Source organism: Athalia rosae, chromosome 7, assembly GCF_917208135.1.
Source record: "Athalia rosae chromosome 7, iyAthRosa1.1, whole genome shotgun sequence".
In the NCBI taxonomy this organism is placed as follows: domain Eukaryota; kingdom Metazoa; phylum Arthropoda; class Insecta; order Hymenoptera; family Athaliidae; genus Athalia; species Athalia rosae.
The window spans coordinates 1,376,725-1,399,033 of NC_064032.1; the positions used below are offsets into that span (position 1 = coordinate 1,376,725).

A 22,309-nucleotide genomic window follows, 5' to 3' on the forward strand; every position below is an offset into this window, starting at 1 on the left:
ATTACCAGATCTCCTCCATCTCCTACCAGCGGCCAATAATATTCAGGTGAAGTTCTACAACCCTAGATTTATTTCTAATTCTTTTCTAACTTATTCTGATTTTTTCTAATTTTTTCTAGTTTTTTCTGATTTTTTCCGATTTTTTCCAAATTTTTTAAAATTTCGTCGCCCCGGAGGCAGTCGTCGTTACTTTTGTGGTTTCCCACAAACGTTCGGAGGCAGTCGGGATTCTTCGGTGTTCTTCGGAAATCGGAGGCAGTTGTCGTTAATTTTATGGTTTTCCTCGAATATTTGCGGTCGGTCAATACTTTTGCGGGGATTTTAGTTTCACGAATTAAAAAATTTGATATATGAATTAATTTACTCAGCATATCTGGATTGTTGTACTCAAAATAGATGAGAGAACATTTAATCAAGCTCCTAGCTACTCAAAGCTAGAGAATATCCCTATTTATCTGCTTGTCACAGCGGCAAATCAGCACTGTTGTCTTCATCTGGCAATGAGTATGGCGGATTCCTGCTATCGGTGACTCTGCTGGGCAAATTCACTCTCCGATTTACCCTAAGTTTGGAAAGCACTCCTGTCAAAGCTCGAAATAAACTTTGTGCAAAGCTTCGCACAAGCCACCCTTAGTTGATAATTAAAGCTGCAACGTAATTAACAGTTTTCATGTCATTTCTGACACAAATAGCCAACTGTATTGCTGTCACAATATCTGTGTCATCACATGCAATAATTCGACCAACAATCGTTCTGTTCGTGGTGGCATTGGCATTATAATTTCGTGTGATTGGCTCGCCTGATTGATTTCGGGGCTGTTCGCCACCATTTTTAAAGAGCTCAGTTGCGTACAGACCGCTGTACTGTTGGGAGGGTGATTTCAACGTTCTGTCAAACTCCATTTAGTCCTTCAGAATCAGTTTATTTGCGTCGCTCCTCCCGAACTCTCGAACCAATCGAGATTAACGTCATGTTCCTGAACGGGCAGGGCTCCTGCGAAGAATGATCAAATAATTCTGATGATACATAGGATAATCATCAACTACTCTGGGCTACTTCTGTAATCACAACTATCAACCATGTCGAGTGTGCCGCAAGTTTCCAGTGGGCTCAGCAAGCTCAAAAAGAAACACTTCCGTGTCAAGCATCAAAAGGTTAAATTATTTCGAGCCAATGAACCTCTGCTCAGCGTATTCATGTGGGGTGTTAATCACACGGTAATACATCAACATTTATTTGCATTCATTTCATCTAATGTACCCTTAACTTGAAAACTTACACTTTTTTCCCACTCTTCTTCGTTTCTGACTTTGGTTAAATGTGTACAAATTGATTAATCATGGATAGTTACGTACTCTGAGACTGAGGTACGTGCCGAACTTCATGCATTAAATTCCTTGCCACTGATTCCATGTGCAATGTTTGATATTTGAATTTCTGGAATGTTGTCTTTCAATTTGCAATAAATTTATGACGCTTTGCTCTTGGTCAATTATCAAAATAACACGCAATGTATGCCTTCTTTGGAAGTATTGCTCTTGACAGACACATTGAGTGCTAAGTATAAAGGATCCCAATGCATTATGCAGCTGCTATCATCTAATGTTAAGTTTTGCGTAACAATAGCTCATGACAGGTATACTCTGTAATTTGGAATGTCAGCGTCGCAAAATATTTTTCAACGATGTACAGGCATAGATGGTATGATTGATTATTTCAATCATATTTTGATATAATAGAGCGAATACTATAAATTATGTTCAGTAATAGAAATTGATTGCAATATCATCTTAAGATATACAATAAAAATTTGTCTCATTGTTGGCCAGTTTTGTTAGATAAACTTCGTTGTATTTTCGTTATCACGTAGATAAAGATAGCATAGCAATCTACCTGTGAGATAAGAGAGATTTGCTCTTTTTTTCTTGGATTTTTTTCGCACAACTGGTTATCTTTTCCAATTAATGTTTGATTATAAAGGATCAAGCGCGATATAATTTCAAAACTTGGCAACTGGAAATGTGACTGATAATAATTTTGGGAGTTTGGAATTTCCAAGAATTTGAAATATCTTCAAAAGCAATAGCAAGTATATCTGTTGATAATATTGTTCAATAATATCATACATTGTTACATTATTCAGATAAATGAATTGAGCCACGTTAACATACCAGTCATGCTACTTCCGGATGACTTCAGAGCCTACAGCAAATTAAAAGTTGACAATCATCTGTTCAACAAGTAAGTCCTCTATCTGCTACCTTTTCCTCATGAAATTAAAAAAAACTAATGCACCATTTTTAGTCCATTAGTTAGGACAATAAATATCCATTATAATAAGATTTTTCAACAAATAGAATTTCCATCAAGCTTATTATTCAAGCCAATTATTCTAATGTTAAACTATCGGTGCCAATTTTTTTGTCTAGTCCTACGCAATTGATTATTGAAATCTTATTGATTTAAACTTTCTTCTAGAGAAAATATGCCATCACACTTCAAAATCAAAGAGTACTGCCCACTGGTGTTCAGAAACTTGCGAGAAAGATTTGGCATAGATGATTTGGACTACAAGGAATCTATGACAAGGTGGGATATGATTCTACTCCTGAATGCTCACGACAGGCAAAATCTCCTCTCACTTTAAAATTACAGAATCATATCAAACGGCTTGGATGCATGAGCAAGTGACAGTGGTTCTTTAGATTCTACAGATCATAGCCTAACGCTTCGTAACGAATATGGAGCTGTCTACTAATTCTCTAGAATAGGAAACAGATCAAATTAGCATTGGATAATCTTGCAGATTTGACAATATTTTCAGCTGCGCTGTACAAGAGTTCGTCAATATGCTAATTACAAATTGCACAATAATTATTTTGTGGTAATAGGGTAGTAGCCAGTAACTAGCCCACCAAATTTTGGTCTCCACCTATTAAATGTGCCTATAATGTGTGCACAGCGGTAGATTGTCATTAGTTAAAATGACTTTTGCCGACAGATGTCGGACGTTTAATCCTTCCCGAGCAAAACGTCGGCCTGCCTCTGCAACGGTTGCCGGAAGGACTCGGCAATTGGTTCAGCGATCAGCGACAGTTCCCTCAATTATTTTGTCCCCTCCTTCTGCTGTTTCGCATATTCCAGTTCTTGCTAAGCCGCAGCGTACCTACAGTCTTAAACCAAAACGATTGAGGTCAGATAGGTTATTTATATGAGTTCTCTGCGTGTCATTTGTGTTCAACGTAACAAATTAACTATTTAGTTTGAAGATCGTATCGATCTGTATATTTTCAAATTTTATTGCACATGCTACGGTCAAAGCAAGCACCCACTAACACCATATAATCATTGGATGCGAGATAACACATCATTCTCATAAATTCAAATGCCAATGAACAGAAGAAGCTTCGGGAGTAGCCATATGATTGGCAATACCATTTTTTTAAGTTAGTTATACCAAAAATGGGATATATTATTGGCATAGTTATGATTGGTAAATTATTTTTAATGAATGTTTCAAAAACACTAATCAAATGTTGGTTCTAACAAACTGACCATTCGATTTTCATTACTGCAATAGATGTCATTTTTATTCATACTTGTAGTGTTGGGCATGCTTGCATAACTCAATTTTTTTTAGTCAGATTCAATCCTTCTTATGTCACTCTGCTGCCAAACAATTATAGTCGGTGATTTTTCCACACAATTATGCCCAATTCTTGTAATTTGCACACTGCCCTTGATATTAGCTGATATCATTGCTCAATCAAGTGTTAGGAATGAGCCCCAATTTATTATCAACAATTAATGGTTCCCAATTTCGTGAAAACATTTAAAGTTCCATTTATTGTTTTTTTAGTTTGAACTTTTATAATTCATCACTTTACTTGGGATCACTTACTTGGGAGCGGCAACTTTTATGATTTAATTCTAGTCAATTGTCATCCACTTGAACAAAGCAACGGTAGGCATCGCCGAGCAATAGTATTATATCTTACAATTATGTAGTATTCCATCGTCAATGAATCACATTCTGCATACGTCGAAGCAAAACTTTTTTTTCAGTGGCTAGAGAGGCTACCATTGTTTCCTCGACCACTGTTTTGTTGGTTTGTTGATTTAGCTTAATTGAGCCTAACCCATTAGCATAAAGGTGTTGTAACATAAAAAGATTGCGTAAATTTTAGCTATTATTTTAGATCTCAACCAGTCCTGGATGACTCGTCAGGAAAAAGTGGCGCTAAATTTTATCAATCGTATGACAAGCTATTCATCATCAAAACACTGACAAGCGAAGAAGTCGAAAGGATGCATTCTTTTTTGAAGCACTATCATCCGGTAAATTATTCAAATACGGCTTTCCCTATAAAATTCAGGATTGTTTTTTAAAATTTTTCTTATACGTTTCAGTATATCGTAGAACGGCACGGAAAAACGTTATTGCCACAATATCTAGGCATGTATCGTCTCACGGTGGATGGAGTCGAACATTACGTCGTTGCTATTAGAAACGTATTTTCAAATCACCTGGTGACACATAGGAAATTTGATTTGAAAGGGTCAACGGTGGACAGGGAAGCCTCGGACAAAGAAAAGGAGAAAGACCTTCCAACGTATAAGGATAATGACTTTGTCAAGGAAGGAATGAAAATTTATATAGGAGATGATGCGAAAGGGAAACTTATAGAAACGCTGACTGCTGATGTCGGTGTTAGTAAACTTATAGAAATTAATATTTCCCCATTACCAATATAGCCCTTCCAGCAAACCTTGCATATTAATTTAAAAAAAAAATCGATACCACAGTTTCTGACGCGGCTACATCTGATGGATTACTCGCTATTGCTTGGAGTTCACGACTGTGCTCGAGCTGAACAAGAAAACAGAGAACGTGCAGAAAGAGAGGATGATGAAGATAATCACGAAGACGAGGACGACAGTGAGTCTGGCAGCGGACTAGACACTCGTGGCCCAATGGGAGAGTGGTAATTATTACAGTTATATTTTAATTGAAGTTAGTTGGCAACGAATAATCATCCAGAAAACGTGTTTCATTCATCCCATTTGCAGTAAAACAAAAATAATGTATGCCAATTATTTTCGTTGGGATTCTTGTTGCGAAAAACATTTAGCCCACAATTTGTGGAAGGTATTTCAAATGGAGTTTGACTGTGATTTGAAAAAGAATTAAACCTTCCAGCCGACAATGGGGGGGCTTTGCAGTGATGGGAATGTCTACTCCCCCAGAATCACCACATACCGCATTAATGCGGGATTCCAGTTTGCAGTACGAAGGAACTATCATACCAGAACTAGATATATACGCAATTCCTAGTTCAGATGGTAAGATTTCTATTAATATCTGTTCTAAGTAACATCTCATTCTATCTATATCTTTGTTATTATTAGCCGTTCAGCTCTTGAATCGGTGGCTAGTCTTCATCAACGAATTATACAGATTGTTTTCCTATATTTGGCCAAATTCCATGCAAAACACAATGTAACGGCCAACAGTATGGTTATTTTTGTAACAAACGCTATCAGACGGATTCACGTTACAAAAGATACGTCTAAAATTGTGTTTCAGGTGCCCCATTGAAGGAGATTTATTTCTTAGCAATAATAGACGTTCTGACGCATTACGGGGTGAGGAAGCAGGCTGCAAAGGCAGCAAAGACCGTCAAATATGGTGCAAATGTAGATGGTATATCAACCTGTGATCCCGAGCAATATGGAAAGCGATTCATCGAGTTCATGAGTAAAGCGATAGAGTAATTGTTAAATCGCGAATGCGTTGAAATCGAAACACATAATTTGGTACGGTTTGAAAATCAAAGATTTTCAATTCATCGAAGAGACATTAAAAATGATCAATTGGTCGATCGATTGAAACTGGAAGCTGAATTAATTGTCTACGCCGGGGATCGAATTATCTGTACAATTAATTTGATGTGGCAACCCGTATTACCAATTTCACTACCTGTTGCACTTTGCATTCTCTATAATGAGGCTGCTGAAATGTGCACAGTTATCTATTGTCTTAGGCGGCAAAAAGTTATAAAAATTTTTAACAGCAAACGTCAGATGATATTAGAAACTGTTGAAACAACATCGGAATGGACAATTATGGTAAATAATGCAAAATATATTCCATCCCGCATTACTTATCCTCTGTAAAACCACAAAGTAAAAGGTATGTCTCAGGCTCGGGCTTATTTAACTCTGAAGTTATGATCTTCGCTTTATCATTCTAATTGGGACGCAAGGACTGCTATTCGGTAAATTTTTTCACTAAAGTTTTTTAATGTTATCTATTTAGTCCTTGAAACTGCTGAACTTAAATCATGAATGACAAATATCTGATCATTATAATGGATGAAGTGATATGAATTTTTCTAATTAGATAATGTACAACGTTGTAGATAAATTGTTTTGTACGTTCTTGTCGTTAGTCGTGTATTAAAATCGGTTTCTGCACTACTAGTGATGTTTGTGCCTCAGCGGTGTTATAATTTATTCTCAATTTTCTACCGGTTGATTTATTCGCGTCAAGTTATCAGTGCGTTACTTGATTTATCATATTATGTAACATGATAAATAAGACGTTAATCTCACTATAAAAAAAACACCAATATTTATCCACAAGATATGAGATGCTTTGGCACATCTTTTGCTTTACAGAAATCGACTTCGATATCGGTGGGCATGCGTGAGAGCACAATACTTTACTATTGAATATAAGAATATTTCATCTGAAGTTATCCTGTTAGTTCTGATAGGCTCGTTTATACACGTGTATATGGATACCCATATTACTACTTACGTATGTTTACTACAAGCGAGTACAATATGCTTACCTACCACCTACTTATGTACGTCTAAGTGTTACTATGCTTAAGAATTTCACATAATACATGGTATGCGTTTTGAGAGTTCTTACCGGATTATCTGCAGCCAAAATGAGACGTATTCTCCTAGACTTCTATTTTTTTTTTTCAGAGTTTTTTTTGAACTCCTGTAGAAAAAAAAATTTTCAGTACATATGAGGAGATTTATTCGTCGCTCTCTCTTCTACGTGCTAATTTCAATCTCTCAAAAAGCATACCATTGAGAAATCCGTGTAATACTATGGAAATTTATTGATCCAGCTTTTCTGATTATCTGTACGATGAATGGTTGATGGGAATCAATCTTGCAGACTAAAAAAGGCTTTCGAGCGTTCAAACTCAGTATTTCTATTTGTATAACGAACAAGAAAATTGTCACCGATGAGAAACAGAAAAGAAATTGATCCCTTTTGCATTATCTTGGGCGAAATTTCTCCTATGATCATTAAAATTATCTGACCAAATCAAGGTCGCCACACGACTTACGTAACTTTGGGTAGATTTAGCATCTCTGCCGCTTTAATCTTTAATTTTTTTTTCCAATATTCATTGTTGCTTCTGACTAAAAAAGTAATGGAACTCCGTTGTGATGAAGGAATTATAATTTCTCTTTTTTTTAAGTCTAATATTATGATACTTGGCCATGATTTCTAGTAGATTCGACGAGCGTATGTATTTGCACTAGAAATATCTGAAATATTGCCCAAAAACTAACCATTGCGCGCGTAATAATTTCTGCAATGCTTAAAAAAAAGTAAACATATTTATATCTTGTTATACCAGACCATATTACTATAATTCATCGATCTAAAGTGTAAGATACATCTAGTCCGAATTCAGTGAGTTATAAAATATGCTTGTGCTGGCTATATCTGTACTTGCATGAAACCAACGTGCGCATAAAATTATTCTTGAGTGAGAAAGAAGCTACAACATGAGCTCTAGGTGTGAATGATAAAGTCTAACGGTATCCGAGGTATTCTATGAGGATTATTCATAGAAATCATTTTTCATGCCAACACTAAAGTGTTTTAGTCATTTGAAGAATTTGGAAACTGACTCTGACTCATCGGTCAAGCGTGGCTCTTCAATCGACTTGTAACCGTATCTCATATTTTACAAGTTGAACAAAAAAATTATCAATCTACGTGCACTGGAGACTTTTTTAGAGTGTACAACGTCGATGAAACAATCCAGTTCACATTTGTGATCCAGATTCATTGGATACAATTTCATTGATTGGTGATATTTTTAACAACGTAGCCAATGCTACGTATATGAGATATTCTAATAATTTTAACTTTTCATTTTTTCTCAAGTGAACAGCCACTTCTGTAGCTCTAAAAAACTAACTAGATGAACTATTATCATCACAGCCACACACTTTATGCTGTAATTTAATGATTACAGATTCTTATTACTACATCTGCCTCCACTTGAACTATTTTTTTTTTTTCAGATATCTCAAATTTCATATTTTAATATTATGTTGACAGATGAAACATTATAGAATTTGATTTGTACTATGCAATTTTAAACCATTGTAAACAGATGTCATGTACAGTATTTTTAAGTTGCCGGTATAATCCGCATTCTGTTAGACTTTAGAAAATGGGTCAAGATATCCCTATCTGTATAATAATGCATAAGTTCAAAATTAAAATAAATTAAGGAAAAAAAGTCTACTGAAAAATTTGCAATTCATCAGACCCTCTGAGGAAGATTTCCAGGAAAACAGGTTATTGAAATGAATGTCAAAATCGTAGGGGCAAGTGCAGTTGAAGAATTTATTAACTTCACATACAGCATAAAAAGATTTACTAACTAACATGAATTCTGGTGAGAGATATCATGTAGCTGTTGAATGAAAATTTGTTGCATTACCTTAGCATCTCCTCGGAGTATTACTATTGGATGATGAATCAATGGCAACAGCAAAATGTTAAGACTTGACAGCCTCTTGAATTTCAGGTTTTTTGTGTGTTCCGTCACAGAATGGTCTATTGGATGTTTGTTTACAATTACACAACCAGTAATCTTTGGTCTCTTCAACAGCAAAGTGAACTGGTCTGAGTTTGATTTTTAGAAACACATCTCTGTGCGTGCCATCACAGAATGGCTGATTCCTGCTCTTTCCACACAAACACCATGAGTAGCGTTTTCCAGCCTCGCAACGAACCTTGAAGGGTTTTTTATCATACATCACGCCGCATTCTTTCTGCTGGGATGCTGTATGTAAATCCTGTAATAGATTCCTAGGTATAGGGGGTGGCTCTGTTTTCTTCGAAGAGAATCCAGCGACCTATGAAATAACGAAAGAAACATGATTCCGGAAATTTTATAGGGGGTTATTTCGATTCAACTTAAGAGTTATCATTGAGTGTGATTTTTTTCTAGTCATTGGAACATTTATCGGGTAATCAATTAATAATTTATGAACATTTCTCTATTCAATTGTCATGTTTAGCGGACGACAAGCTCTACTTGGAGGTTGTCATGTAACCGCTAAGTGTTTGCTATTCTGTCGTATAGGAGAGCACTTTGAATATGACTTTTACTTACGCGTAGCGACTGTCGGAGTTGATTGTTTACATGATTCTTCAATGTTCTGCAGACAAGAAGTACAGAAATCATGTTGCTAAGACGTGACGATCGAATTTAAACCTTTCGCGACGTCTTTTGCAACAGATCACGGATCACGTGTGAACATTAACGAATCTTCGGCTGTTCTAAAACTCATCCGATCTGCCGGCATGTGATCGCCTTTTTTGTTCAGCGGTATAACCTTCGGCGAATTCAAACGGTGGATTTCCGCATCGGGTTGAGTTTAATATTTTGTATGGCTTTCAACATTTTCTATGATTTATCGAAGATAATCAAGGATCCCGGATACAGCAAATATTAAAGGCACTTCACATCGAATGCAACATGACTGCCCGGATTATATTGCAAGGTTTAATGATCTAAAAAAACTACACATACATCTGACCAGTAGTTATTGATGGTACAAAAGTAATAATGTATTATTTCAATATACAGTTTTTGACGAGTATCAAAAGGCTCGTGTCAGCTTTGTGCAAACTGTAGCAGATCTCGCTTCCAGAGCTCAAAATGTTGAATCCCTAGAAAATGCCGGTGTCTTGGACTTACTACGTCCGTTACTCTCAGACATTGTCCCATCAATTCAGCAAACATCGGCTGTTGCTCTCGGAAGATTGGCCAACCATAATGACAGAGTCGCTCAAGCAATCATTAGGAGAGATATATTACCCCAGCTACTTAGAAATATTGACAAACAAAGCGTAAGTATTGTCTTTTCGTACCGCATAAATGAACAACAAGAACGACACATCTTTTGTCTACAGAAATTCTACAAGAAAGCAGCACTCTTTGTACTACGTGCCGTCGCAAAGCACTCCCCGGAAATGGCTTCGGTGGTTGTTCATTCTCAAGGTCTGCAAGCTATGGTCATTTGTTTAGAGGACTTTGATCCAGGTGTCAAAGAAGCAGCTGCTTGGGCGATTGGATATGTTGCTCGACACAACAAGAGTCTTGCTCAGGCTGCCGTTGATGCTGGTAGTAAATATTGAATATATCTATAGCTATAGTTATGGTTCGATTTTATAACAAAGGGTATTGCTCAACATTAGATGACAATGCAACTCTCAGTTTCAACATCCTCATCAGGTGCTGTGCCCTTACTCGTACTGTCACTCCAAGAGCCCGAGCTGTGTCCCAAACAGATTAGCGCCTCTGCCCTTTGCGATATAAGTAAACATTCCTTGGACCTTGCTCAAACAGTTGTTGACTCTGGGGCAGTTCCCTTTTTGGCAAAGGCCATTTCTAATCCCGACCCTAAGCTAAAGGTCAGCTCAGGGGTACTACTCATGTATTATAAAAGAATCGTGAAGAAGATCCTTAGTTTATTCTTTCGAATATTAAACTCTTTCAGAGGCAAGCTTTTTCCGCCCTTGGGAGCATAGCCAAGCATTCCAACGAAATGGCTGAAATGGTTGTCGAAGCTGAAATATTTCCGGATGTTCTCGTTCACATGGGGCACCCAGATGACAATGTCAATAAAGCTGCCGCTGTTTTAACCAGAGAAGTGTGTAAGCACACACTCGAGGTGAATATAATTGCCATTAACTGTTGCCTCAATACCGCCAACGCTTACAGTGATCTGTCTTACAGCTGGCTGAACTTATTGCAAACAATGGGGGCATCGGCGCGTTACTTCAATTAATAAGTACATCCAAAACAGATTCGAGATTACCTGCTATTATGGCTTTGGGATATATAGCTGGGCATTCGAGCCCACTGGCTATAGCTGTAATCGGGTCAAAGGTGGTTTACTGAAAATATCTGTGGAGTAATCTTTGGGTGTGCTTAATAGGAGATATTCATTTGATTAAATAATCTCGTAGGGTGTCGTTGAGCTGGCCCTGGTGCTTCAGCAAGAATCTGAAGATCATTTGGTCACCATAATAGTATGGACCCTTGGCCAAATAGGAAAACACACACCAGAACATGCAAAAGCCTTAGCGGTGGCTAATATATTTCCAAATTTATTAGAGGTACGCTTTCAAAGCACTACTGAATTACCAATTTCTTATTCTACTAAGGTTTGTTTGACACATTACAGCTGTACTTGGACCCTAAAAGCTCGGAGGAACTTAAAACTGAGTGCCAGGCTACGCTGAAGCAAGTTCTCCAGAAGTGTATGCACATCGAAGCTCTGGAGCCCTTGCTTTACAACGCGCCACCAAATATATTGAAATACGTTGTTGGCCAATTCAGCAAGGTAAGCCCTTTTTGTTATTCGCTATAAGTTTTATTTGATGACTGGAAGTTAAAGTTGAAATGGAAAAGGGTATAAATTCAAGTACTCGGCCGGATTTTTACAATGTATATTAAAGATCATATTAATGGTTTCTGTTGACATTCATATAACAATGTTTGTATAGTTATGTATGTGTGCTACATACTTGTATATTTCACCATACAGAATTAAGGTCATGTATATCTTACATAACTATAATATAGATGTAGTACACATGCATATGTTCATACATATAATAAGTAGCAATAACACATGATACAAATTTCAACATGACATTCGTTTCTACTGACAGACCGGTATAGATTGGAGTAGATGACCTGTCAGAAATTTATTTACAATTGGGTTGAACTTTTCCAATATCAGATTTTGAAACTTGCTATACAGACATTGTCACCTTGCCTTGTTGATGCCTGTAGCGGATTTTTTCTTTTCCATCCAGATTTATGAAATAATTTGTCATTGGCGTTTTTTTTCGAAATTATCGTTCTTGAGAAGCTATTATTTATCTCTAAATTTTTGGTCTAATATAAAAAATCTGGTACCTTATTACAAATTGGTCAAATGGTCCTAAGGCAAATCTATGTATAATTGTTTTTAAGTTTTACCATAAACGAAGCAACTTGCGTCAAGTACAAACAATCAAATTAATCGCGATAGTTTTTTTTTGTCAGTATGAATTTGCAGCAAAGTAAATCCTTCCGAGTGACTCATTTTTCTGTTGTAAAATTTCTTTATTACCGCTATCATTTTTTTCTATTGCCTAATAAAAAAAAAGGTGGTTCACCCGTGGATCACATACATTTATTTAAGTTCTTCAATAGCTATATCCTAGCAATAGGAGAAAAAGTGAACCGTGAAAACGCATTTTATTCAATGAAATTACAGTGAACTGTACAGCTTGGGATATCGAATTCAGACGTATAATTATCCTGCCTCAATTATACCGTCATGTAAGAGTATTGACAGATAAGGCATTGCGTTTGATATTCACTTACTGTTAATAATTTTCTATTATCTATATAGTACAAATCTTATGAACTAACTGAAGATTACAAACTATATAATTTTATAGTATAGTTAAGACTTAGACTTATCATAACAATTTTATTCCTAGCTCGTATATTATAGAAAAAAAAGACTCTTATTTTTAGCAGCTTGTTCTAAAAGTAGATCATTTGTATAAACTGCCGAATTCAGTGATCTGACATTTTTACTCGCATCGGTAAATATCGCAAACCTCCTTCATCTTTGACAAGGAGAACCTAACTGTACGTAACGCTTTAATATTATACTTGACAAAGAAGCTCGCTTTCACATGGTAGTAGCTCACGCATTTGATCCGAACTTGAATTATACGTATACAAATATATTAAAGGTATTTATCAATCAAGGCATTTTTCACAAAATACCATCGCAGTTGATGCATAGAGAAAATGTTGGGAAAGTGTGTTTGAAGTTTTTGTTATTAGTTCTGCAGTATTGCATTACATCAATTTTGAGTAAAAAGAAAATTAAGAAAAATGAAAACAATATTAATGAGACCAAATGCAAAACTGAAAATAGCAGCGAGTAAAAATTCATTATTCAAAGCAGTGGCAATTTATTTAGAAAGTAATTGCAATAGATTGAACTCATGAGTTATATAGTGATGATGATATAGAACTGGCCCAGAGCATGCATTTTGTCCAACTGTGCCTGAAAATAAAAGTAAATTGTGTGAAATTAATAACAAGAAATAAAGACAGGAATAAAAGAGATGATGTAAACAATGCAATTCTGATGACAGAAAAATTCATAATACATTGATTGTTGGCGGTATGAGATATACAACATATTGAATATACATAGTTCCAGTCAATACATGGAATCTGCTTTACAAATTTCAGTTTCATATTTCTTAGGTTTTCCATAAGTATATGCTAACAATCTAGGTCTAGAAAGAGGATATACAGCCTTTTTGATGTGATTGAATATATGGTTTTGATGGCACCTAGGGCAGTCAATGCGTAGTCTTTGGCTTTGTGTCAATAGGACGGCGATTTTTATAAATTAGTGACTCTATTGCTGAAAATCAGTGTTGCAATAAACTCATACTTTTTTTAAAATCACTCAACAGAGTGGAAAACATACAGACTTTTTTACTTTCACAACTTGTCCAGTGTAAACAACGATTCAATGTATAATTTAGTTAAGGTCAGCTCTGGTTCAATTTCAAGAGAGCTACATATACCGAATAGAAGATAGAGGAATATTATTACTTTTATTCTTATCATTATCAATATCATTTTTTTCTCTCCGCCTTTAGAGCACATATTTATAACATCAGATGCACGAACACACATGATAGTAGGTACAATATGTGTGCAAACTAACGTTGCAATTGTCATATAGCTAGAGCTCTTATGAGCAAGTCTTGGGTTACCATTATTTTCCTCGGCTTTTATAGATGTGTCCAGATCCATTGGACTGGAATCTGCTATATTTGTCATGAAAAACCAAAAATAGTCGTCATTGTGATTATTTTCAATCGTATGTTTTTCCTGGCCGTTTGCCAACTGCGGGAATGTTGATTTATTTTATTCAGTACATTCCGTCTTGTGTTCACAGTTCTAAAGGATGAATTACCTTTGCTTTCCATCTATGAAATCATAGTTATATAGTCGTACAACATTTGCTCACTAAGGTTTAACTTTGGCTTCTATATTATGAGTACAAAAATTCTAAGTGTATCTGAAGCTCTTTGCTCCACAGTATTTTAAGCGTCGTTGTTTAGCTACAATTCATGTGTACATGTACAGCGTTTACAATGTCATGGAGAACTTAAGTTACAGTTCTTGTGTAGATGAGAAAGGATAGGAATGACATATTCAAATTTGACGAACAACGCGTAGTCCAGTCATGTTTTTGTCAGAGGAAAGAGAAACTCGGTTAGTATTAGGAACTGAAAGCAATGATGTAGAGATATGCAAGCTCTGTGCACATAGCCCTAACACATTTTATAACTTCCTAATTTTAATGTATTGTTTTGCTGCAGCGCTGCTTCATTAGCCAATAATTATCATTATCCAAATTGTAATACGACATGGAACATGTACTCCCTTGACCTAAGAGACAACTCCCATTAAACTTTACATAAAACAGTTCTACATCGTTAGCTTAGAGATAATATAAATAACTATTTTCAATATCCGCATGAATTTGATTATTTCCACATGGTTCTCTATCTTATTCATCTGCCTCATCGTTTGCCTTAATGCTAGCGTAGGTATTTATGTTTCTATTCACCCTTAACATCCTCAGAAAGCTGCCCATTACCAAAATAGTTTTTCGGTGTCTTCTGAAAATACCAGAATACAGAGCCTCCCTCACGTCCCTTCTGTCACTTACATCGGAATCTATGCTAGACACTGAAACTACCGAAGGCTTTGCTGTTACAGGCTGATGGCTGTGTGCCTCGCCGACATTAACTATCACCCGTTGTTGATTGTTTATCATTTTGGAGTTGATTTTTTTAAATCTTAGTAACTTTTTGAGAAGAATTTTGACGGCTGAAGGAGAAACGATAATATGAAAAGTCTGTCGACGCTATCTCAATGCTATATACCACAGGGATTGATTTACTGAGAATATTTTGATTAGGTTTTGTTGATTGATGAAGTTGATAGCAACTTGACGTTAAATTCCAATGCTTAATAGTGTTTTTATAAACTTGTAGTGAATCGCAAACAATATTTGTCAATTCCTCAAACTTTACTCGCAAAAGTTTTCAGTTTTGGAGCTATAACTCACTTGTCACTCAATTCAGTAGCTATGACTTGCTGCAATGTCTCTTGGGCTACGTTATGGGTACTTTTATACCCAATTATCGTACAGAAAGATTCAGATTTTCTGCTCGCAGGAATAATTCTCCATCATACAAATACGTTAATTTTAATACTTTGAGCTTGCGTCAGTTTACCTACTTCGAAGAATATCTTATCTTCAGGTAAATATTATATTTGTTTCAGACGTCATACAGAGTTATCATTAGCTGTACCATGTTTATCTGATTTTTTCTACATATACAATTTGTAGTAGGCAGGTATATCTTGAAACTTTGTTTAGCAGACATGCTTTGCCTAATGGTATCCCTATTTGGACCAATCTTAAGGCTCAAGTCTTGAGTGTCAGTCTGTTATATATTCAGAATCAATATTCCAATGCAAAAAGGTGTTCATTCCATCACCTCACACTGCTTTGACTATTTAATCATTCACTTGAGGTTTGCACCTGAAGATTAGCTGTCTATAACTTGGTACACACTCGATCAATTGAATTCAATTTCCATTCATCAACATCACTGTTCACTGGAAACCCATATGCGATTTTTCTGATTCGAGCACTATTTGTGCAGTGATGATTGTAGCGACTGGTTCTAAATTGGCAGAATCCTAATTTGAAGTGACAAGTGTCTGTCATTGAAAGACAGACCGGCGAATGCTTCGATGGTCGAGCTGGTACTGAATTCACTAACTGAAATGAAATAAAAAAGAAAATAAGTCAATTAACTGTTTTTCCATGCGGATATATTTAACTCTTGGTAAACATTATAAACCGAGTGAAATTCAAGTGCTTGCCAAAATTTTATACGCCAACACCTCAGTGTGAAAACATTTCCGATCCTGAGTTTATTTTAATAAAGTTATTTCAGGATAGCGTGCGGAAGAAATTCATATTTTCTTGTATGGACTCGCAGCTCGCATTATAAATATATACTTGCAAATTGAGTATGAATATTCACCCATGTAAATACAGGCCAGTGGTAAAACGTTAGCTAGAGGAGAATGAAAACCTTTCACACTAGATTAATAGCTGATGACTACAATATTTGATACAAATCAGTTGAATATGAATCTGTTGGCATGGACAAGTAATCAAAATTTGTATTTTAACTAAGTGGTGCTGTCTGCAAGGTTCATAGACTTGAACTGACTATTGCCTAGGCTTCAGAAGCCCTATATTTTTCTTTCATGATGTAATAAGTTATATGATCGTTATTAATGAGCCAATTATATGAATGGTATGTTAGTGAATACATATAGAATCGTCGATACAAGTACACCGAGCTATTATGCTATCCAGGTCATTATGTACATGTGTAGTATAACGTGAATACGAATTTCTGCAAATGTGTATTGGAAAACCGAATAATTCGGGATACTCGATTCAATTATTCTCCAATTTTGTTTTTAACACATTGCTGTAGTAAGCATAATACCTGTTGACTAATAGAAAATAGTGAGCTAGTGCTCCAAGCAGTCACTGTTAACCCGTCATTCATTATAGTACTTTATGTTTATTTCTTCATCTCGGCCACATTTTTATTTCGCTAAATAATAAGTCCCTATTTATAGATCCTACCAAATGACGCAAGGGCTCGCAGGCTGTTTGTGACCAGCGGAGGATTGAAAAAAATTCAAGAACTTCAAACTGATCCAGGATCTACGTTAATGGAGTATGTTACAGTAATAAGGTGCTGTTTCCCCGACGAAATTATTAGGTACGTAATTACTCATAGGGTAATTAACTTTAATTATTTTCCAAAGAGACCACCTCTTACAATTCAAATTTTATCAGTGGACCAAATTATTCGTACGCACTAATCTACCACCAAGCAATATTCAATGTAGCTATTTGATATATATTTTGTTTTTTTATAATTTGTTTAATTTATACATACACTAAATATCTACAAGAAAACACCAGTTGCTTGTCATAATTTGATTCAGAGAGTAGAGGCACTCACATTGTATCTCAAAAATTATGATGACGATTCAAAAATTTTATGGATAATCGTCCAATAGCTTTGATAAATGCCCATGATGATATTCTTGAGTTCTTCCGATTTGGATTGAGCAGTTGATATGCAGTGCTGAGAGCAACCACCATATTTGCTAAAGTTCAATGTGTGCCAAGACTGTAGGTATTCAATGGATCAATATGACTATGTCTGTGTGAAAACACCCAAGTGTTTTCACTTCTAGACCCTCTTTACTGAATTATTTATGGTTTCACTCACGATCTGCTTCTATTACAATCAAATTATGAGTAAATTCATTTTAAAACTAAAGGATCTATTATTATTTTGCACACAATTTTTCTTTATTCACAAAAAATATTTCAGTGCAATTCATGATAAGTATTTATGCCAACCATCAATGAAACAACACAGGTCATGACCCCGCTATCAAAATGAATAAAACTTGCTCATTATTTTACATACTATGGCTATATTTCGTTTCTGCTTTTGATTCGATGCCTTGGTGCATTAGTATAAATATTTGTTTAATCTTTCCTCTAAGCATATAATATTTGAAAATAGCAGATCTTACTGCTTTTTTTTGTTTTCTGCATTCCAGATATTATTCTCCTGGTTATCCTGACACGCTTTTGGAAGCAGTGGATCAGTTCCAACCAAAATGTCCCTCCGTCTTTACCATGGAGCAGAAAATGTCTGACGAACGTGGTGGCTCTAGTTCAGCGCTATTTCAGTTTAATGAAGAACAGGGCTGAAATTCATTAACTCACAACCCCTCTTAGATAAAAATAAGAATATTTAATCCTTCAGGGTTTATTCAATGTACAAATTACAGCTAGACACTGATATTAGATTCTATCTATTTTTTTGAAGTCACTAAGCTTAACAAAGATACAAGAGTATTAAGATACAGGTTTAAATAAGCTCATTTTATTCAGTCATTATGACTTGCATCGAAAAAAAAAAAAAATCCGATTGATGCTTGTAGCTGAAGTCAAATCTGATCTACGTTTTGCGCACTGAAATATTATTGATTTGGCATGCGTTCTTTTGGATCAAATTATAGAGATTTGAATGTTCCAGAAACTTTCTGTAATATGTAAAAAAAAAAAGTTGGCCATCATCCGCACCTCTTTTGCATCGAGGTAATCACTCAATTGAATATTCCAAAGTTTCTATCGGTACGTTATTAATAAAACTCCAATGAAAGTATGTCTTTCAAAGTGTAGGGGCTATTTATTTTTTATTATTAGATTAATTGAATGAGCATGCATAGGATGAATCTCGGCTCGAATTTCGAATGAAATCTAAGGCAGGCTTGGCGTTTTTCTGGGATACAAAGTAAAGTATTTTTATAATAGATTACATAGCGCTTTTCGTATGCGTTTTGACTTCAGGAACGCGATTTCGTCGAGTAAATCAAGCTTATACCAAAACTAATGGAGTTTTTTCATTTTTTTTCAGTACTCTCAAGACATCTGAAGATTCACGCAGTAAGCGGTCTCACGGATTCGCCAAAGGGGACCAACGCCAAAATGATGACGTCTCACTCACTAGTGAGCATTTCCTTAAATTCAACAGGAAGTGTATTTACGTCTGCTGGTATTAGATTAGAAAATTGATTAGCATAAATGTACAGCCAATATTAATTAACGTATAGACAAGTATATTTCCATGTTCTGTATTTATTAGAAGGACTAGAATAAGAGTAGTGCTTCAAACGCACTCACATCCTGTAAATGATATTAAGACGTTTTGAATTTAGTAATATATATTTGATAAATTATTGAATGTATCCGACCTGAATAATTTATAAATAAAACACCAGCTATTCTTAAATGAATTACTCGAATCTTATTGATTATGCACCTGAATCTTTCACTCACGACCTTCTTTTATAAGTCCCACATCATGACAACAGAACCAGACTCACTGCATGCATGCCTGTGTCTTTGATCGTTCAATCATGCTTTAAACCGGAAGTGATAATGCAGAGCTCTAGAATGCCGGCCCTGAAAATTGAAAGTTTACCGAAAAGTGGAGATTTGTATCAGGAGAACAGGATACCCGAGGAGGTGGTCCGAAACTTGGTGCCTCATCATGTGCATGCATTCAATCCTTCATGATTATTCCTAGTCTGATAGAAAGAGCGACTGATTCTTTGCAGAACTAACTATATGCCTGCCTGTGTATTTATTTATTCAATAAATCGTAGACAACAGAGGAAAAGAATAATTTCTAGCTTCAGAACAGCGTTCCCAAAGTTTAGAATTTAGGCCAAAAAATTTTCTGGGTATCAGGAGAACAGGAAAACCGAGGAGGTATTCCGAAACCTGGTGCATCGTCATGTGCATGCGTTCCACCCTGTTTATTCATTCCCAGTATGAAAGAGAGAGCAACTGATGCATTGCATGACTGACTGCATGCATGCCTCTGTCTCTGATCGTTCAATCATGCTTTAAACCGGAAGTGATAATGCAGAGCTCTAGATTGCCGGCCCTGAAAATTGAAAGTTTGCCGAAAAGTGGAGATTTGTATCAGGAGAACAGGATACCCGAGGAGGTGGTCCGAAACTTGGTGCCTCATCATGTGCATGCATTCAATCCTTCATGATTATTCCTAGTCTGATAGAAAGAGCGACTGATTCTTTGCAGAACTAACTATATGCCTGCCTGTGTATTTATTTATTCAATAAATCGTAGACAACAGAGGAAAAGAATAATTTCTAGCTTCAGAACAGCGTTTCCAAAGTTTAGAATTTAGGCCAAAAAATTTTCTGGGTATCAGGAGAACAGGAAAACCGAGGAGGTATTCCGAAACCTGGTGCATCGTCATGTGCATGCGCTCCACCCTGTTTATTTATTCCCAGTATGAAAGAGAGAGCAACTGATGCATTGCATGACTGACTGCATGCATGCCTCTGTCTCTGATCGTTCAATCATGCTTTAAACCGGAAGTGATAATGCAGAGCTCTAGATTGCCGGCCCTGAAAATTGAAAGTTTGCCGAAAAGTGGAGATTTGTATCAGGAGAACAGGATACCCGAGGAGGTGGTCCGAAACTTGGTGCCTCATCATGTGCATGCATTCAATCCTTCATGATTATTCCTAGTCTGATAGAAAGAGCGACTGATTCTTTGCAGAACTAACTATATGCCTGCCTGTGTATTTATTTATTCAATAAATCGTAGACAACAGAGGAAAAGAATAATTTCTAGCTTCAGAACAGCGTTCCCAAAGTTTAGAATTTAGGCCAAAAAATTTTCTGGGTATCAGGAGAACAGGAAAACCGAGGAGGTATTCCGAAACCTGGTGCATCGTCATGTGCATGCGTTCCACCCTGTTTATTCATTCCCAGTATGAAAGAGAGAGCAACTGATGCATTGCATGACTGACTGCATGCATGCCTCTGTCTCTGATCGTTCAATCATGCTTTAAACCGGAAGTGATAATGCAGAGCTCTAGATTGCCGGCCCTGAAAATTGAAAGTTTGCCGAAAAGTGGAGATTTGTATCAGGAGAACAGGATACCCGAGGAGGTGGTCCGAAACTTGGTGCCTCATCATGTGCATGCATTCAATCCTTCATGATTATTCCTAGTCTGATAGAAAGAGCGACTGATTCTTTGCAGAACTAACTATATGCCTGCCTGTGTATTTATTTATTCAATAAATCGTAGACAACAGAGGAAAAGAATAATTTCTAGCTTCAGAACAGCGTTTCCAAAGTTTAGAATTTAGGCCAAAAAATTTTCTGGGTATCAGGAGAACAGGAAAACCGAGGAGGTATTCCGAAACCTGGTGCATCGTCATGTGCATGCGCTCCACCCTGTTTATTTATTCCCAGTATGAAAGAGAGAGCAACTGATGCATTGCATGACTGACTGCATGCATGCCTCTGTCTCTGATCGTTCAATCATGCTTTAAACCGGAAGTGATAATGCAGAGCTCTAGATTGCCGGCCCTGAAAATTGAAAGTTTGCCGAAAAGTGGAGATTTGTATCAGGAGAACAGGATACCCGAGGAGGTGGTCCGAAACTTGGTGCCTCATCATGTGCATGCATTCAATCCTTCATGATTATTCCTAGTCTGATAGAAAGAGCGACTGATTCTTTGCAGAACTAACTATATGCCTGCCTGTGTATTTATTTATTCAATAAATCGTAGACAACAGAGGAAAAGAATAATTTCTAGCTTCAGAACAGCGTTCCCAAAGTTTAGAATTTAGGCCAAAAAATTTTCTGGGTATCAGGAGAACAGGAAAACCGAGGAGGTATTCCGAAACCTGGTGCATCGTCATGTGCATGCGTTCCACCCTGTTTATTTATTCCCAGTATGAAAGAGAGAGCAACTGATGCATTGCATGACTGACTGCATGCATGCCTCTGTCTCTGATCGTTCAATCATGCTTTAAACCGGAAGTGATAATGCAGAGCTCTAGATTGCCGGCCCTGAAAATTGAAAGTTTGCCGAAAAGTGGAGATTTGTATCAGGAGAACAGGAAACCCGAGGAGGTATTCCGAAACTTGGTGCCTCATCATGTGCATGGGTTCAATCCTGTATAGTCAATTCTATTCCTACAGAGTATGATAGGGACATCAGCTAATTGCTTATGCAGGGCTGATCTCATGCAATTAAGTGCATTCAAGCCTACTCCCATAACTTCTTTCTTAATGGAGAGATTATTAATTATTTTAGGGGGCTTGTGATGATGGATAAATAAATGGGACAAAGTCAATTTCAAGACGTTATCAGGTATATTATGGACTTATTCAGACAATAAAATCT

The 22,309-nt window shown here is 36.4% G+C and overlaps 4 protein-coding genes across 8 annotated transcripts; 2 read left to right on the forward strand and 2 right to left on the reverse strand.

Moving 5' to 3' along the window:
- The first annotated feature begins 853 nt into the window (after nucleotides 1-853).
- LOC105683599 (phosphatidylinositol 5-phosphate 4-kinase type-2 alpha) lies at nucleotides 854-8,568 on the forward strand. 4 transcript variants are annotated; one of them, XM_012396321.3, is made up of 9 exons: nucleotides 854-1,218; nucleotides 2,145-2,242; nucleotides 2,480-2,590; nucleotides 3,003-3,194; nucleotides 4,189-4,339; nucleotides 4,412-4,711; nucleotides 4,808-4,986; nucleotides 5,202-5,344; nucleotides 5,589-8,568. In XM_012396321.3, exons 1-9 carry the CDS (start codon nucleotides 1,081-1,083, stop codon nucleotides 5,774-5,776), a joined length of 1,500 nt encoding a protein of 499 aa, XP_012251744.1. In that variant the 5' UTR covers nucleotides 854-1,080; the 3' UTR covers nucleotides 5,777-8,568. The 4 variants fall into 4 exon arrangements, with proteins under 4 accessions (XP_012251744.1, XP_012251745.1, XP_012251746.1 ...); XM_012396322.3 differs by having other exon boundaries at nucleotides 4,201-4,339; XM_012396323.3 differs by lacking the exon at nucleotides 3,003-3,194 and having other exon boundaries at nucleotides 857-1,218.
- Nucleotides 8,569-8,651: 83 nt separating this feature from the next.
- LOC105683600 (CDGSH iron-sulfur domain-containing protein 3, mitochondrial) lies at nucleotides 8,652-9,629 on the reverse strand. The gene is made up of 2 exons (XM_012396325.3): nucleotides 9,451-9,629; nucleotides 8,652-9,190 (listed from the first exon to the last, which is right to left on the reverse strand). The coding sequence occupies exons 1-2, from the start codon at nucleotides 9,520-9,522 to the stop codon at nucleotides 8,831-8,833; spliced, it is 432 nt and encodes a 143-aa protein (XP_012251748.2). The 5' UTR covers nucleotides 9,523-9,629; the 3' UTR covers nucleotides 8,652-8,830.
- A 40-nt stretch (nucleotides 9,630-9,669) lies between these two features.
- On the forward strand, nucleotides 9,670-19,368 carry LOC105683598 (sperm-associated antigen 6-like). Of its 2 annotated transcripts, XR_002305526.2 has the most exons (11): nucleotides 9,670-9,841; nucleotides 9,928-10,190; nucleotides 10,254-10,464; nucleotides 10,576-10,754; nucleotides 10,841-11,014; nucleotides 11,080-11,232; nucleotides 11,313-11,462; nucleotides 11,531-11,689; nucleotides 17,122-17,267; nucleotides 18,127-18,670; nucleotides 18,990-19,368. XR_002305526.2 is itself a non-coding variant. In XM_012396320.3 (10 exons), exons 1-10 carry the CDS (start codon nucleotides 9,817-9,819, stop codon nucleotides 18,278-18,280), a joined length of 1,614 nt encoding a protein of 537 aa, XP_012251743.2. In that variant the 5' UTR covers nucleotides 9,670-9,816; the 3' UTR covers nucleotides 18,281-19,368. The 2 variants fall into 2 exon arrangements, 1 of the variants encoding a protein (XP_012251743.2); XM_012396320.3 differs by having other exon boundaries at nucleotides 18,127-19,368.
- Nucleotides 11,780-16,650, reverse strand: LOC105683601. The gene is made up of 3 exons (XM_048658298.1): nucleotides 16,509-16,650; nucleotides 15,014-16,240; nucleotides 11,780-13,423 (listed from the first exon to the last, which is right to left on the reverse strand). Exons 2-3 carry the CDS (start codon nucleotides 15,221-15,223, stop codon nucleotides 13,367-13,369), a joined length of 267 nt encoding a protein of 88 aa, XP_048514255.1. The 5' UTR covers nucleotides 15,224-16,240; nucleotides 16,509-16,650; the 3' UTR covers nucleotides 11,780-13,366.
- Nucleotides 19,369-22,309: the final 2,941 nt, after the last annotated feature.

Excerpts from the sequence above, each read along its gene's own strand:
- LOC105683599 (XM_012396321.3), top strand. The coding sequence starts at position 1,081 with ATGTCGAGTGTGCCGCAAGTTTCCAGTGGGCTCAGCAAGCTCAAAAAG. Across the intron at positions 3,195-4,188 it reads CTTAAACCAAAACGATTGAG|CTATTATTTTAGATCTCAAC; the intron begins GTCAGATAGGTT and ends CGTAAATTTTAG. Across the intron at positions 4,340-4,411 it reads TTTTGAAGCACTATCATCCG|TATATCGTAGAACGGCACGG; the intron begins GTAAATTATTCA and ends TATACGTTTCAG.
- LOC105683600 (XM_012396325.3), bottom strand. The coding sequence starts at position 9,522 with ATGATTTCTGTACTTCTTGTCTGCAGAACATTGAAGAATCATGTAAAC. Across the intron at positions 9,191-9,450 it reads AACTCCGACAGTCGCTACGC|GTCGCTGGATTCTCTTCGAA; the intron begins GTAAGTAAAAGT and ends GTTATTTCATAG.
- LOC105683598 (XM_012396320.3), top strand. The coding sequence starts at position 9,817 with ATGACTGCCCGGATTATATTGCAAG. Across the intron at positions 11,015-11,079 it reads TGTGTAAGCACACACTCGAG|CTGGCTGAACTTATTGCAAA; the intron begins GTGAATATAATT and ends TCTGTCTTACAG. Across the intron at positions 11,463-11,530 it reads TATTTCCAAATTTATTAGAG|CTGTACTTGGACCCTAAAAG; the intron begins GTACGCTTTCAA and ends GACACATTACAG.
- LOC105683601 (XM_048658298.1), bottom strand. The coding sequence starts at position 15,223 with ATGATAAACAATCAACAACGGGTGATAGTTAATGTCGGCGAGGCACAC. Across the intron at positions 13,424-15,013 it reads GCTTTCTGAGGATGTTAAGG|GCACAGTTGGACAAAATGCA; the intron begins GTGAATAGAAAC and ends TTTTATTTTCAG.